The following is a 17,810-nucleotide window of genomic DNA, read 5'->3' on the forward strand; positions in this document are numbered from 1 at the left end:
GAATATGAATATGACCGTTTTTAAAAATAAAAAAAAACTTGAAAATACCTTTTAAATATGTTTTTATTCGTAGCTCAAAAACTCGCGGAGTTATGATAAAAATAAAATGGTCCCCTCATTATTTCGGAAAAAAATTAACAACAAAATCTATGACTAAAATCTTACATATCATATATTATAAGCACACATCGCCACTATGTAACTTTTGTTTCTTACATATATTTCTATTCACTGTTAAAATTTCACGTCAATCGGTGCGGGTGTCAAGAATTCTGAGGTATTACCCTATTTTTATCCTCGCTTACTGGCCTATCATGAAGTAATCACTTGTCACTCAAATGTTAAATATATTAATTTCATGCTATGCATTCCAACTGTACCAACTCATTTCTTTATGAAATAAAATAAACTAGTTTGAAATTAAAATGACAGACACATCTATCACAAGGATTTTGTCGTTGGACAGACTATAGATGCCATGGGCTCGATTTCTGAGACACGTTTAATGGCATATAAACTGATGCCTGTCCATCTCAGCTCATTTTGATCTTGACAACTGCCTATAACTTTTTTATTTCGCGGAATAATAAAATTCTGTAAACATGTTCTTAGGGCACTTTTTAAACACAATCCAGTGGCGTAGTCACTTTTTTTCTGTACTTGTTCTTTTTGTCAGAAATAATAAAAAGTATATTTTTTTAAATGGCAATCATAGTTTTTTTAAAGAAAGGATTAAGAAAAAAGTAAAAAATAGAAAATACATCTTTGTTTGAATTGTGACGGCTGTTTTATATTTACAAGAACAATATTGCTGACAGTACTTTGTCTATAAATACCTTCTCGTTTATGATGAAAATCGAGCGATATTTTAGCATCAATACCAATTCCAAAATAGTTGTTCATGACGCATCGCTCATAAAACCCTTCCATTAGGGTCTCTTCTGGATCCATTAGCGGACTAACAGCTGCACATAATGTATCAGCGTTGGCCAGCAGGCATTTGCTGATAAATCCTCTACTAGTGGTAACATCTAAAGCAAAATAATATCAATCAAATTTTTGTATTAAAGTTTATATTTTTTTACAAACAAGATACCTAATCGATATTTGAATAACTCGATTTTACTTTTGTTATTGTTTTGTAAGTCTGTAACATAATAGTATACTGTTTCATTAGGAATAAAAATGATACTTTATGTGTACGTTTGACATACTGCCGAGGTACAAAAAGTAATTTATACTCAGAATAGAACATGCTATTTTTTCAAACAATTTCAGTTCATAATATAAAAATATTTAACAGTAATACCTTGTAAGTAATTATACAGGGTGGTCCGAACTGTATTCCGGAAACTTTGCAGATAAAAATAACTAAAAAAAGTTCGTATAAATGTATGTCCTAAAATGCTTAGTTTCAGAGATGCAGGGTGTAGAAGTATCACTTTTATTTCGATTTTTTCCAAATAATTTCTGAAGTAACGTCAATATTTGGTTGAAAATTGATATCTGGGAGTTTTTTGACATGAGAAATGTGATTTTGATGACAATCTGACTCCTATTTGTAGGGGGCGTCACCTACATGTGTTTTCACCATGGTACAAAGAAAACAAGGTATGATCGATAGCGGCTCCAATTTCGTTAAGTTTGCGCATACCACCTGTGACGTCATACGCCATACAGAAAAATATCCATATTGTTCAATTGCCACTAATAAAAAAAAGACCTAAAATATGGAAGAATCAGGACATAACCCCAAAAGTTATGTCAAATTATCGAGCTTGACATTTGAAAAATTATTTTCGCGTTTATTGTGTCATCTGTTTGACAATTTGAAATTGGCGCGCGGAGCTTGCCGACCAATGGTGCCGTTTATCACCTGTGACGTAGTAACCAACCTGCGCAATATCATACCTTGTATACTTTGTATCATGTGTTTTCACTGTTTTGAAGAATAACAACTTTTCGTCCGTACCAGTATAAAACTGCTGAGTGAACAAATATTCATTTACATAATTTTTTACGTAAAAAATGTCTCTCCGTAAAAATCGTTACGAGCAACCGTTCTCAAGATATTTAGAATGGAAATAGTCAATACATGTCATTATTGACAAAAAATAAACATGTTGAGTAGATAGTTGTTTGACTGAAATGATAAATTTGGAAACTTTTTATTTTTTTAAATTAATCATAAATTTTTCTTCGAAAAAATGATGATAAAACAGTTTCTGTTGAACTTTTAACACAAAAACATTTCAAATTTATGATTTCAGAATAATAAGTCATTAGTGTCATTCCTGTCATTCTCCTCACGACAAGTATGGCCGCCTAGACAAGGACAGCATTGTTTTTGTCTAACTATTGTCTAACTTCACAGTTTAGAATTGACAGATTTCAGTTTCAGAGACAACTTCAGATTTGTTCTAGAACAAATTCGAAAATATTCGACGCCATTTTAATTCATTCCGTTTAGTTTCGTTTTGGAAGTTCAATTTAATATTTCGGCTGAAATTTATAAATATAAAGGTAATAAAGTATATAAAATATAAATTACATGAAGAATCCTGGAGAAAATGACGTTTCTGCAGTAGTAGGTATGTCCCATGTATATCAAAAATAGGTAGTAAATAAACACTGTTTTTACATTTTTTAGATGCAAGAAAATGGTGTTATAATCTCTTTGATCGGCGATTTTTTTGAAAATGGAAACAATTTACAGCAAGGTAAGATCATTTTTAACTATAGCCAACATTAGTTATCTCCAGTATGTGCGATTTATTGTCAATAAAGCAATAAATCGGACTGATAATCTGATTATGTTATCCGACTAAAAGTCTCTTTTTGCATCTTTTTGATTTATAAGCCAGGTTCTTTGGGAATAATGGACGCTTTTTTTAAACAGTTTATTTATATTTTATACCTATTGATATTTTTACATTGTTAATTTTTGTATAAAAAAATTGTTTTTCTGTTTTCAGGTTTTTGTATAAGGCTCCCGTTTTCATGTTCCTGTGTCCGTTTTCTGTCCTTGAAGTTTGCGAATGCGTGTGTTTATTTACAATTACTGTAAGTCATCATCAACTTAACTAATTTACGTTAAAAGTGCATATAATTAACTAATTGGTATTGAAACAATACAATCCTCTATATTTTTATATTTATTTAGTCACGTTGTTCCATATTTCAAATAAATATATGTGAATAAATTATTTTTTGGTTTTATTTATGAAAAGAAAAAATACAAAATACATTTGAACTGAAAGAGGGCCCGTCATTGAATAACCGGAAACGGAAATGAAAATTAAGCCATCATGTCCTTATCATGTCAACCTGTCAATTGGAAAGTTAGTTCTCCAGACGACAACGAAGGCTTTCGGTGGCGTATCGTGTTTCCACGATTTAACACAGAGTTGACACTTCTTTCTAGTTAATTATTTTATGGCTTCATTCAGAACCTCGAAATCAGTGGAATAAATTAGTAGTTTCAACTAGACGTAGAAGTTTGTTCACCTAATTTTAATGTAAGCATTCAGAACGTCATAATTAGTGGTAGTAATTTTCAATTATTGGAAAAAGTTAACAAACTTTTGACTTTTGCACTAATTATACTTCAAAATTTGCGAGAAATGTCATTTTGGCCTTTGATTATCACCCGTCAAGAAAAATTTTGGTTAGAAATCAAAAGTTTATTGTTTTATAAGCTAAATATTAGGCTTTCTCTATGGATACCACTTACTTCCGCATGCTGTTGCTAGGATATTCTATTAATTTTAACTGTGTATTTTAAACATTGTGAATGATCGTAAACTAAAAAGTATAAAGTGTAATTGGAACCACTAATTTATTCCAATAATTGCGAGGTTCTGAATGAAGCTTTAAGCTTTAGGTTTCAATTAGCGTAGAAGTTTGTTCCTTTAATTGCAATGTTAGCATTCAGAACGTCAGAATTAGTGGTAGACATTTTCAATTCCTGTGTTCTGCAATGTCCATATATGTTTTATTTGTAATTTTATGACGTAATTTTTTTTTGAATTGATTTGTATTGTATGACATTTTTATTTGTTTATTTGTATATTTGTTTTTGTGTTTTTTTGTTTTGCTTTGTCGATGAAGCTGTTTTGGCTTTTTGTACAATAAAGCGTTTGTTTGTTTGTTTTTGTTTTATTAGTAGAAAAAGTTGACAAACTCTTAACTTTTCCACTAACTATACTTCAAAATTTGCGAGAAATATCATTTTGGCCTTTGACTATCTTACGTCAAGAGAACCTAACCTAACCTAACCCAACCTAACCTAATCACTAATTTATTGCACTAATTGCGAGGTTCTAAATGAAGCTTTAGAAGAAATTCAACACTATTTTCTGGTTTTTCTTAAATTTCTCTGAAACGATATGGGAATTTGGAACAGTATAAACGGGATTCGCCATTTTAGGACAAACAAACATTTTAATGAAGAATACAGTTTTCTCTAAATGTCAATAATAAAAAAAAGTCTTTCCTCTTGTAAAGACAATCCGGGGACATAGTGTAGAGGTTTTTCGGAAGCCTGGGTCTAAACATAACAAAACATGACTAAACATAATTTGAAAAGACATGATATATACTTCTATTTTAATTAAAATTTGATCAAAATCTACAGCTTGGAAATATTTAATATTTCTAAGCTGTAGAGTAGTTTCAAGGCTCCAGAAATAAAGAAACATTATTGCAATTTATGAACAATTGAAAACTAACTTGGCCACGACGGCAACCGCACCAACGGATTGATGATGGGCAGTTTCCGTTTCCGCTTTGGCTCCTTGTCCTCGGCCTTCCTGTCCTTCTTCTCGCTGTCCTGGTAGAACTTGGTGGTGGCCGCGGCCGCCGCCAGCGCCGCCGCCTCCTGCGGGTTGAGCATGCTGCAGCAGGAAATGCGGCGGGTGGCTGCGGGCGACCGCATCGGCGCGTAGTCGTGGTCGACCTGTCAAACAAAACATTATTGCAGGAAGTGGCGGAGGCAGTGGTGCGGGGACCTATGCGGGCCGGAAAATCCGGATTGTTATGTAAATAGCCGAACGTTCTCGTAAATATATATGGTGGGCCAAATTGGGCACTTTTAAAGGAACACATCCTTTTTCAATAGGAGATAGATGAAAATTAAGATCAGTGCCTGGAGCTCAATTTTTATCAAAAACATGATGGTGAAAACCGCACATCGATATCTGTTACCGTTTCGGAGTTACGGGGTGTTTTTCACAAATGTGCAGTTTTAACAAATCGCTGTAACTTTTTTGCTATGGAAAATTTTGTATTTTCCTGAAAACATTTCCAAAGTACCTTTTTACGTAGAAATTAATAGTGTAAGTATAATTTTTTTTAAATTAATAATTTAAGAGTTATCAACTGATAAATTGATTTTTTATTTGGGACACCCTATATATTTTTAACTATGTAAAAAGAACTAAAATTACCTTTCCAAAAATATAGCACACTTGATATTTTGTTATATATATAGTCGCCTTCGAAATACAGGATTTTTAAAAGTTCACCACTTTTAACTAGTAGTCTTTGGACCCCTTATTGATGATCTGCCCCTAATAGAACTCGAAAACATATTTTTCCAGCAAGACGAGGCCCCGCCACAGAACGCTGAAGTTATCAGCAAATTTTTGCAGCCAATTTCGAGAATAATTGAATAGCTAACCAAGATTCCAGCCGTTGGCCGTCGAGGCCGCCGGATTTAGTTCCTTTTATCCTTAGTGGATTTTTATCTTTAAAAAAAGAATAAAGGTTCTTATTTTGAAATTGCCTGTATAATCTAGACAAGAATTAGAAGTACTTAGCCGTTATGCGAGGGTATCTTTTACCCCCACTAAGTTAATTAATTCCGTGAGAAATGTTCAAAAACAGTCCCGTCTGTCCATAACAGAAGACGGTCGACATGTCGAAAAATCCCATGTCTTGGTTTGCTATTAATTTTTATTGTTATTAGATATAGTTTAAATGTGTTGATGTTGTTAAATATAGTTTAAATTGTTATAAAACTCTGAATCTCTCATTGGAAATATTATTTTCGTTTTAATTGCTGCTCACAGCTACCAATTTTTTGCATTAAAAACCTACTTATTTAACCTGCTATTTCGCCGTTCAAAACCTACTTATTCAAAGTAGGCGAATTTTTAAAAACTCTATATCTCGAAGAGGAAAATACCAAGTATGCTACATTTTTGGAAAGGTAAAATTAAATTCTTTTCAATGAATTAAAAATATACAAGGTGTCCCATATAAAAATCAAATTTTCTGTTGATAATTCTTAAATTATTAATTTAAAAAAAATTATACTTAAGCCATTAAATACTGCGTAAAAAGATGCTTTGAAAATGTTTTCACAAAAATACAAAATTTCCATAGGAAAAAATTTACAGCGATTTTTTAAAAATGCCCATTTTTGAAAAACACCCCGTAACTCCAAAACGGTAATAGATATCGATGTGCGGTTTTCACCATCATGTTTTTGATAAAAATTGAGCTCCAGACACCGATATTAGTTTTCGTCTAGCTCCTATAGAAAAGGGTGTTTCCCTTTAAAAGCGTCCAATTTGACCCACCCTGTACATACAGGGTGTCCCATTTTCGGGTGATTTATGGGGTTTCTCATATACCGGGTGTTTTTCAAAAGTGGCTCACCCCTATAACTTTTAATTTTTTTTTCTGATAAAAAACGGAATTTGGTATATTATTACCTATATGTAACATAAATGAGGATTGATTGATGCGAAATGCATTCAATTGAGGCGTAAGTTGCAAAACCCGCCTTATCCATAACAAAAAAAATGGCCTAATGACATATATTAAGTCGCCTGTTCTTATATAAAATTCACTACAAATTACGTTACTGCAGCAAAATCCGTCTTATCCACTTATATTTGCTTTTTATTGTCATTATTTTTACAAATCCCACATTTTTTCATAAGCTTTTTAAACAAGTATAATATTTCTACAGACTGACGTCTTTTCAAATTCTTAATTAATTTTAATAAAATAATATATACCCCTTGCTATACGCCTATTCATAACCCACAAATTGAGTTACGGTTAAAAATACGATTTGGGCATATTTTAAGCGGCCAGGAAATTTACATTAAAACAGAAAACATTAGACTATCCGATGTATTTTCCAAGACTCCTTGATTAAAAATTAGTAGTTTTTATACAGCCATGGTACTCTAGATTGAAATTTAAATACATTTTTTTTTAATCGAAAATGTTAAAAATTGACATTATGATGCGACATTCTATTCAGAATGATATTTTCTATCATATAAAGTAAAAAAATAATCGAGGGTGCCATTTAAAAATCAAAAGTTGTAGTCATTTCCGGTTGAAACAGGAAGCGACCGAATCCCGATTATTGTCATATACTACAATAGTTCGTTTTTTTTATCTGAAAAAAAATAAAAAAAATTATAGTGGTGAGCCACTTTTGGAAAACACCCGGTCTACTCGTGAGTAGAAATTCAAAGATATGCGTTTGTCATATTACTATAGTACTTTACATGAAACTCAATATGCTACGCACAGATTTGTCCTAGCCTTTTTAAATTTTAGCCAATTTTAAAATGTTGCATTTTTTGACCTCCTTTGTATCTTGGTCATCTTATAACTTATTGAAAAGGAAAAATAAATAATGAGCCCGGTAAAGTTTTTCACGTAGAATTCAGTGGTGTAACTTGGCTTCTCGTTGGGAGCTGTCATTTTCGAAATATGACTCAAACTTATGTTTTTTAATGAAACACCCTGTATATTATTTTAAAAATATAATATACTCTATACTTATATTCATAAATAATTTAAAAAAAAAATAATTATTTAACTTTTTAACATTACTCAGTATTATTATTTTATTTAATTTAACCAGAAAATTTTGCTTACCATCGTTTTATCTTAATAAACTACACTGAAAGTGAACTTGTGTAGCTTTGAGACAACACTCTGTCAATCTGAGTTATTGTTAATATATTTTCATGCACTTGTGCAATCATTTCAAATACAGAAATTAGCGTTGAATAGTCAATAACCAATATTTGACGTCGTATAAATTATTCGATTGTTTTCATTACCTGACTGATGTTTAAAAATTTAATAATTAATTTTTTACCTTTATTTTTTTTTATGAAAGTATGTATAGAGTTTATTATTGTTCTAGAAATACAAACAAGGAATTTAAAATCTAAAAATAATTTCCAGGTTATCCCATCTAAAAAACATATGCTAGGTTATATTTCAAGAATAACAGCTCTCAGAGAATAACTAGTTGCTCTACTGAATTCAACGTAAAAGTATTGCAAGTTTTCAGCTTTTCGATAAATTATAAGATAACCAAAATGCAACAATTTCAAATTCGCCTTGTTTTTCAGGAACTAAAAGGGCTAGGACAAATCTGTGTCGCATCTTTAGTTTCATAAAAAAGTGACACAGTAACGTGTAACATTTATTCATAAACGAGAAACCCTGTAAAGTATACGAATATACAGGACACTATGTACTATGTACGTAAATTTTGGATGGCGTGTGATCTTAAAACATTAGTTGTATGAAAATATTTACAGGATGGATTTTAAGTTTTATATTACTTGACAGAATGCTGCAAGTACAGGGTGTCCCACTAAGAATAGCTCTCGGCTGTATCTCGGAAAGTATTAGCCGTAGGGCTTACGGAAAGAAATATTTATAACTAAAGGGGCTATGAGAAATTGCTGGAAATTATTTTCAAGTTTGTAAAACGGTCGCTAGGGGGCCCAACTGCTATGGAAAATAAGAAAATAGAATTTTTACAGAATTATGCCTAGATAATGGGTACTATAAATAATAGCTTCATAATCTTCAGTAAATTTTGGATTTTTTTTGTTAGAACCACTTTCCCCTATCTGCTAAAATAAAGTGGTGGCGGAAGGTTAGATCTATCTTTATTTAAATGTTAATAACTCCAGATTATCAGAATAGAATAAACGAGAGCTCGTTTAAAAGAGTAATAATAAAGTATAAGAGTATAATAATAAGTTTTTGAACGTAGACGCTAGGGGGCGCTTTCTTACAATTTAACAAACAACACCTTTTTTTCAAAAAAATTAAATACGATAGTATATGTTATTTTAATTGATAGTAAAGAGTAATAAAAGCTTATAAAGTCAGCGAAAACTGCATTTTGATATCTTCTTTCAAACCGAAGATATTAGCAAAATTATAATAAATACCAAAAAATAAGCCCTTAATTACCTTATTTTTACAACACGGTATATCAGTAGCCCTCTTGATTATGCCCATTCTAACAAAAAAATAAGATAGAAACAGTTAGTTTATTTTAAAATCAATACCAGATGTATTAATATCTAATATTTCAGATATTAATAACAGTTAAGAAACCATGATTCAGTGAAGTCATGGTAGCCTTTGGAAAAAAGTTGCATTTGATGTAATAGTATAAAAGTCAAATTGTTATTAGATCAACATTTTGATAGTCTTAGCAGCGTTTTTCATCTTGTAATTGCTTTTTCAAAATGCCTTTATTATTTGAAGTACTTGAAGTTGTTGGCATTTTGAAAAAGCAATCAAAAGATAAAAGACTATCAAAATGTTCATCTAATAAGAATTTGACGTTTATACTATAACGTCAAAAGCCTACCATGATTTCACTATTTATTTATTTAGCGTATGGCGTACATGGATTTAATTACAACATCAAATGTACATATTCAAACACAATATAACATGTAAACAGATTGTCACAAATTGTAAAAATAAAACTAGATATTTAAAATGTTATACACAAAACATATAATATAATTATATATTTTTTTTTCTATGATTTCACTGAATCATGGTTTATTATTCACTATTATTAATATCTTAATTATTAGATATTAATACATCTGGTATTATGGTATTCTGGTATTTCGTCGATTTTAAAACTAACAGTTTCTATCCTATTTTTTTGTTAGAATGGGCATAATCAAGAGGGCTAGTGATACCGTGTTGTAAAAATAAGGTAATTAAGGGGCTTATTTTTTGGTATTTATTATAATTTTGCTAATATCTTCGGTTTGAAAGAAGATATCAAGATGCGGTTTTCACTGACTTTTAGAGCTTTTATTACTCTTTACTTTCAGGTAAAATTACATATACTATCGTATTTAACTTTTTTGAAAAAACGCGCTATGTTTATTAAATTGTAAGAAAGCGCCCCCTAGCGTCTACGTTCAAAACCTTATTATTATAATTTTTATGGTATAATATAGAGTAAGAAACGCTCTTTTAAACGATCCCCCGTTTGTTGGATTCTGATCATCCAGTCCAGAGTTATTAACATTTAAATAAAGATAGATCTAACCTTCCCCCACCACTTTATTTTAGCAGATAGGGGAAAATGGTTCTAACAAAAAAAAATACAAAATTTACTGAAGATTATGAAGCTATTATTTATAGTACCCATTATCTAGGCAAAATTCTGTAAACATTCTATTTTCTTATTTTCCATAGCAGTTGTACCCTATAGCGGCCATTTTACAAACTTGAAAATAATTTCCAGCAATTTCTCATAGACCCTTTAGTTATAAATATTTTTTTCCGTAGGCCCTACGGCTGATACTTTCCGAGATACAGCCGAGAGCTATTCTTAGTGGGACACCCTGTACATACCGAGTCACTAAGATATTAATTTTTGCAACGTGCTTAACATAACACATTCATGAAATGGCGTTTGCAGGTTTAGGACCAGGAAATTAACAATTAACAACCTTTTATTTAAAAAATTGCCGATGTTGCGACGTGTATTTTCATCTTTATCAAGGCTATTTTCAGCTAAAAGGTCCTTATGTTAAAAAAGGATATTTTGATTGAACACAATCTTTCTTTTTTCTATATACAGAAGTGTCAATAGATTCCAAATATCTTAGTACTAGGACACGTATATAGAAATGGCAGGGGTTTTACTTTTCCTCAATCGTAAATCTAAATGTATAACATAAAGAACACAAAAAAATATGTACAAAGAGGTGAAACAGTGAAATCTGGTATTGCAGACCATGATTGGTTGAAACAGTATAATATAAAGTGGGCTTGAAACCTTGCCTTGAATTTTGCAGTTTGTTTTAAAACCACACGCCAGTTATTGAATAATTATATAAATACATTTATAATGAGAGAAGAAGAACGAACAAGATTGGAAAGAAACATATATACTAAACATAAAAACGATCACAAAAACACATGTATAAAACATCATGAAAAGTATATTACCAATAACCATATTGCAATTGTGTGAATATATATTTGCTAAAACTGGCCAAAATATTAGTATTGATAAAATAGTATTCGTTTCATCAAAGAAGAATGCTAATACAAGATATTTTGACATTTAGTGATTGATGTGATAATAGTTAAACATAACTCTAAAAAACATGATACACTTCTCTTTTATTTAAATTATTTCCAAACTAGTAATCTAAATAGTAATTTTAAGACCCCAGAAATAAATATACAGGGTGGTCCAAACTGTATTCCGGAAACTTCGGCGACATATTCTGCAGATAAAAATAAGTAAATAAGTTCGTATAAATGTATGTCCTAAAATGCTTAGTTTCGGAGAAACAGGGTGTAGAAGTTTCATTTTTATTTCGATTTTTTCCAAATAATTTCTGAAGTAACGTTAATATTTGGATAAAAATTGGTGTCTGGGAGTTTTTTGACATGAGAAATATGATTTTGATGTCAGTATGATTCCTACTAGTAGAGGGCGCCACACAGGTCATTTTATGTATTTTTAGGAATTAATAAATAAAAAATTGGATGTCGAAAAAAATATTTTAAAATTATATAAAAGTTTCTTGCCTTGAACTGCTAATACAGAAATTAATTCCACGCTGTGTTCGTCATAATGTGGATCAACCTGCTCTCACTACCGGTTTCGGGGCCCTACCCCATCATCAGGTGAGCTTGGGTATTTCCACAAAACGACGAGCACAGGGCAGAGTATATACATACGACTTGTTGTAAAGTAGCGGTAAGATATTAAGTCCCGCATCGCGAGATAGCGGCCTGTGTGCAATGGTAGTACTTTCGTACCACCGAGGCACAACTATCGATAGTAAATAAAGGCTTTTTTCTGCTAGCCCAAAATATATAATGGAAAATAAATATAAATATAATAATAAATAATATAAATCTATATTAGCAGTTCAAGGCAAGAAACTTATATAATTTTATTATATACCTAAAAACTGCAAGAAATTTATTTTCCATTAAAAAATATTTTTTTATATTTCATCTTGGAGCCCCCATAGATATTATTTCTGCAATATTATATTTTAATATTAACAGAGGAGGCCATGGCGAGAATGACAATATCAAAGTTTGTTTGAATTATTTCACATTGTAAAATTACTGTCATTAGTTCATAAAGTTTCGAATTTTGTTGTTACGAATAGAAAGTGAGTTTAAAAGGTAGTGTTGTGTTATTATGTACCATAAGGTAAGATTTATTATTAAAAAAAATAATATCCGTGTAAAAAGCTTGTGACTTGGCGAAAAGATACAATGTTTTAATGAAAAGGAAAAAATAGTTTTTTTTTCATAACCTTGTATTTAAAAAGGTTTATAATTCAGCCTTTATACAGATTTATTTCAAGAACATTTTTTTCCTATTCACAATCTTTTTATCGATTAATCTATCCTAAATTTAGTTGCCAAGATGTGCCAAGAGAATAAATATATATTGTTTTAGGTACCATGTCAATAGAAAAATCTCTCTTGTTTTCTGCTTGGTGTGAAGGCAATTCTTTGAAGGAAAAAAATGCATCTGTTTTGTGATTTGTTCTGAATACTCTAAATTTAGGGCGACATGATGGCGACGAACATTATAATGAAATAGTGGAAATTATTAAAAAATTAAATTATTATTATTATTACTCTTTGTCTAAATGTGTGTGAGCACGGTCAAATAAGGAACCACTTATAAAAGAGGTTCTTAATTTACTTCGAGGGCGTACTTTACAGGCATCAGGGTTAGGACAAAATGATGAAAATATTAGTCAGGATGATCATTATTGATGATTGAATATTATTGTTACATAAATTTCTTTAGTAAAATAGTTTTATTATGATTTTATTTATATTTGTTAAATGTTTTAGGTTGTTTTTTTCATTGTTCAAGCTAATTTTTACTTTCAATTACTAATACAGTACATCTTCTGTAAACCTTCTAGATAATAATAAATTCACTTACAAAAAAGTAACGAACTACAGTTTTTGTTTGAGTTCGATATAATAAAATGAAAAAAAAAATAATATATTTCGTAAGACACCCTGTACAAGCATAAAATGAAACAAAATATTATTATTCCACGCATTTATTTATTTTCTTACCAAACAAATTATTTTTGTTTTAAAAAATAATTTAAATTTTAAAGGTATTATTTATTACCGCCTAAATTGGCGAAAATGACTTATGTGCGCCACCTACATATTTTTTAACTAGTTTGAAGACTAATAACTTTTCGTTCGTACCTGTATAAAACTACTGTGTAAGAAAATATACATTTACGACGTTTTTTACGTGAAAAAGGTCTCTTGGTAAAAACCGCTACGAGTAATGGTTTTCGAGATATTTGGAATAGAAATTATTAATACCTGTCATCATTGACATAAATCAAACATGTTGACTAAATAGTTATTAAACTCAAATCATAAATTTGAAATGTTTTTGTGTCAAATGTTCAACAGAAACTGTTTTATCATCATTTTTTGCAGAAAAATTTACGATTAATTAAAAAAAAAAATCCCAAATTTATTATTTCAGTGAAATAACTATCTACTCAACGTGTTAATTTTCTGTCAATAATGACATGTATTTACTATTTACATTCTAAATATCTTAAGAACGGTTGCTCGTAGCGATTTTTACAAAGAGATATTTTTTACGTAAAAAATGACAGAGATGTATTTTTTTCGCTCGGTAGTTTTATACAGGTACGGACAAAAAGTTATTACGGTTCAAAAGAGTTAAAACACACGTAGGTGGCGCTCTCTTCTAGCAGGACTCATATTGACATCAAAATCAAATTTCTCATGTCAAAAAACTCCCAGACACCAATTTTCATACGAATGTTCACGTTATTTCAGAAATTATTTAGAAAAAATCGAAATAAAAATGAAAGTTCTACACCCTGTATCTCTGAAACTAAGCATTTTAGGACATATATTTATACGAACTTTTTTACTTATTTTTATCTGCAGAATATACTGCCGAAGTTTCCAGAATACAGTTCGGATCACCTTGTATAGTATTACAAATTAATTTGTATTCTTAGAGAAAGTGTAAAAATATAAACATGTAAAACCTATAATTGAAAAATAAAAAATTTTACAGAGATAGGTATTTACAAATTTATTATACAAAACGGTATATACAGGATGAGTCTTAAATAAATGCAAATATTTTTAGGGTGATATATTTCGACCCCAGAAACACGTTTATTATGATGTTTCTTCGTGAAATAAAAATTTTGAAAATTCGGAATTTTTCGAAAAAAATTTGGATTTTTTTAAGTTTTTAGTTAAAAAACATAATATATCCATATTATGGCAAAGTAGGTTGTTGATTAAATTCACAAGAAAGAAAACCCAGAAAATTTTCAGTGGCTCTCAAAATATGAGCAAATAATTTTCAAAGTGAAATAACTCGGTTATTTTGGGTTTATTTGAAAAACGGTTAAGAGAAAATATGTTTCTTTTATCGAAATATACCAGCCCTCAGAATATTTGCACTTATTTAAGACTCACCCTGTATTTATGAAACAAATCAATAGTGTGTTAGAACATTATGAATAAATAAAAAAAAATTAAATGTACTTATTTAAATTAATTTAAGTCGGAAAACTTACAAACACAATGAAACTAACGAATTAAATATGGGAGTGTATATTATTATTATATATATATATTATTGCTAAATGTATTAGGTACTATTATTATGATTATGAGATTATCATATCGATTGGATATTTAAATTATTTATATCTTAATATGAGTATCGCCTGTAATTCAGTATCATTATGAATATATTTATTATTAATAATTCCTGATACGTAAAATTAGTTATTTATACATTAACTACGGAATACTTGATAGTACCTATTAATAATTAATTAAATATTGCCTAATTAATTATTAGATGGGAAGTGGATATATATATATACAGGGTGTCCCAAGCCGAGCGTGCATTAGAAGTTTCTTGAGAACTACAATATCTAGATTGGAGATTTTGAACATTGTTGTGATTTTGTTGTGATTTACAACGAGATCTATCGATTAAAAATATTTTTAATATGGCGGCACATCCGGATATACCGGAAGTTGACAGTAATTTTCTTATTTTAAATGGGTGCACCCATTTTTTATTACATACTTAAATTCTCTGTAAAATTTTATGAATTTTGATATTAAACAGAACATTATTTTATTATTAAACAGAACCTACATAACATTAACCGTTTTTGAGAAACAAAATATTTAATACTTTTGGATGAAAAAAAACTGCCTGTCAATTACCACAGCCACTGTGACATAACGAGAAAACGTGTGGCTATCTATTTCCAAAATTAAATTATTGTTCGAATATCATAGAATAATGGCCTGTCATTTCGGCGAACTTCTAAAAGAGGAAGAACAAATCAGAAATCGCTGGAAAGAGCATTACAGCCATATACCAAGAAAACAACCCCAATATAGAAGCACTAAATACAATACCTCAGTATAACAGCCTCGATGTATTAGACATCCCAATAACCAGAACAGGAAATAAAGACCTCCATAAAACAGCTTAAAAACAACAAATCAGTTGGCTGTGATGCGATTCCGACCGAAATCAAGTAAAAATCAAGTGTGCAAGTAAAGAACTTATTGGTCATCTTAAGACTCTCTTCGATGTCATATGGGAAAGCGGAGAGGTACCTCAGGACTTTCGCAACGCGAATATAGTGAATATATTTAAGAACAAAGGAAGTGCATCGGACTGCGGAAATTACCGGGGAATTTCACTATTGTCTATTGGAGGAAAAATTCTTGGAAAAATTATGTCAAACCGCCTGCACCCATATATAGAAAAAGTCCTTCCAGAATCGCAAAGGGGTTTTCATACCAACCGCGGCACCGTCAGCTACAGGAAAAAGTAAAAGAGCCGCAGTCTAAACTTTATGTTGCATTCATCGATCTAACAAAAGCCTTCGACTCTGTGAACAGAGATGCGCTTTGGGCAATTATGAAAAAGTTCGAAGTACCTAACAAATTTCTTACAGTGTCTAAAATCCTCCACAACAACAACAAGTCAAGAGTGTCACATCATGAATCACTCTGAGCGATCCATTCCTAACAAATACAGGAGTTAGGCAGGGATGTGTCTTAGCGCCTCTCCAATTCAACATATTCATCGCAGCGCTCTCCATTATAGTGGACAGCAAACTGCAGGAGAGAGGATTGGGCATTAGGAACAGATACGCCGCGACGGCGGTCTGTTCAACATAAAAAGACTCAGGGCAAAAACACGTACAAAATTCATCACAGAACTTCAATACGCTGATGACTGCGCTCTAGTTGCAAACACGTTACAACAATTATAAGAAATGTTGAACACATATACCTGGGCTTACCAGGCTTTGGGCCTTAAGCTAAACATCGACAAAACCAAAATCATGTGCATTCCCCCGGAAGATTACAACAATGCTGTAAAAATCGGAGAAGAACTATTGGAATATGTGGCGGAATTCAATTACCTCGGCAGTTTGATTTCGGAAACGGCCAATATTGACTTTGAAATTCAGCACAAGATTAGCAGCGCATCAAGAGCATTCTGGAAATTAAAAGACAGGGTTTTCTACAATCATGACTTGAGTACAAAAATGCAACTTGCAGTGTACCGAGCAATTATAATCTCCACCATGTTATATGGGAGCGAAATCTGGGTGCCGTACCGCCGACACATGAACGCATTAAACAAGTTGCAACAGAGACACCTTAGACAACTCTTAAGAATCCGGTGGTTCCATTATATCTCAAATGTATCGGTCCTTAAAAAAGCTAACTGCGAGAGTATTGAAGTCGTGGTTATAAAATCCCGCTTAAGATGGGCTGGTCACGTATGAAGAATGCAAGAAAACCGTATACCAAAATCTCTGCTTTACGGTGAGCTTGTAGACGGTAAGAGGAGGCCGGGTGGACTGAAAAGGTCCAAGGACGTTTTCGACGAAAACTTAAAGGGAATTAACATGCACAATGAGTGGGAAGAAGCAACTCACAATAGAATTCAGTGGAGAAGAATTGAAAACTCAGTTAACAGCGACAACCAAAAAGTAAAGACGCAACAAAGCAATGAGATTTTTGAATGTCCGGAGTGCGGTAGGCAGATAACATCACGTATCGGGCTTTTCAGTAACAGAAAAGCTCATGAAAGAAAACGACTTGCGCGACCATCTTCTGGTGTGTGTCGAATTCTCGTCAGCGAGTAATGGCAGTAATAATAGTAGTAGTAATGGCCTGTCATGGAATAGAGCGATTAAAAAAGTATCATAAATATTTTTTTTTAAATGGAAACCCACTTTTTGTATTTAACCAAGTGAAAAGGTTTTTCAATTCGTTACATTTTGCATATACATTTTAGTTTTAAAGCGTATATTTTTATTGATTTTAACCAGTAGCCTATGACTTTAAACGTCAAGTGATGTAAAACAATAGATCTGGCCATGTCATATTGTGAAACTTGTTCAAAAAGCAGTTTTTTTTTCGAT

The 17,810-nt window shown here is 31.2% G+C and overlaps 1 protein-coding gene across 1 annotated transcript in view; it reads right to left on the reverse strand.

Moving 5' to 3' along the window:
- The window catches only part of LOC115883989 (diacylglycerol kinase eta-like), a 186,797-nt gene that overhangs the window by 42,308 nt on the left and 126,679 nt on the right, over positions 1 to 17,810 (reverse strand). Inside the window, exons 8-9 of the mRNA XM_030902415.1 lie at positions 4,732 to 4,957; positions 837 to 1,031 (exon numbers count right to left, since the gene is read on the reverse strand). Coding sequence (XP_030758275.1) covers positions 837 to 1,031; positions 4,732 to 4,957 — 421 coding nt within the window. The remainder of the gene's footprint in view (positions 1 to 836; positions 1,032 to 4,731; positions 4,958 to 17,810) is intronic.

The sequence above is a fragment of the Sitophilus oryzae genome, unplaced genomic scaffold (genome assembly GCF_002938485.1).
Source record: "Sitophilus oryzae breed Bouriz unplaced genomic scaffold, Soryzae_2.0 scaffold_2008_pilon_pilon, whole genome shotgun sequence".
Taxonomy (NCBI): domain Eukaryota; kingdom Metazoa; phylum Arthropoda; class Insecta; order Coleoptera; family Curculionidae; genus Sitophilus; species Sitophilus oryzae.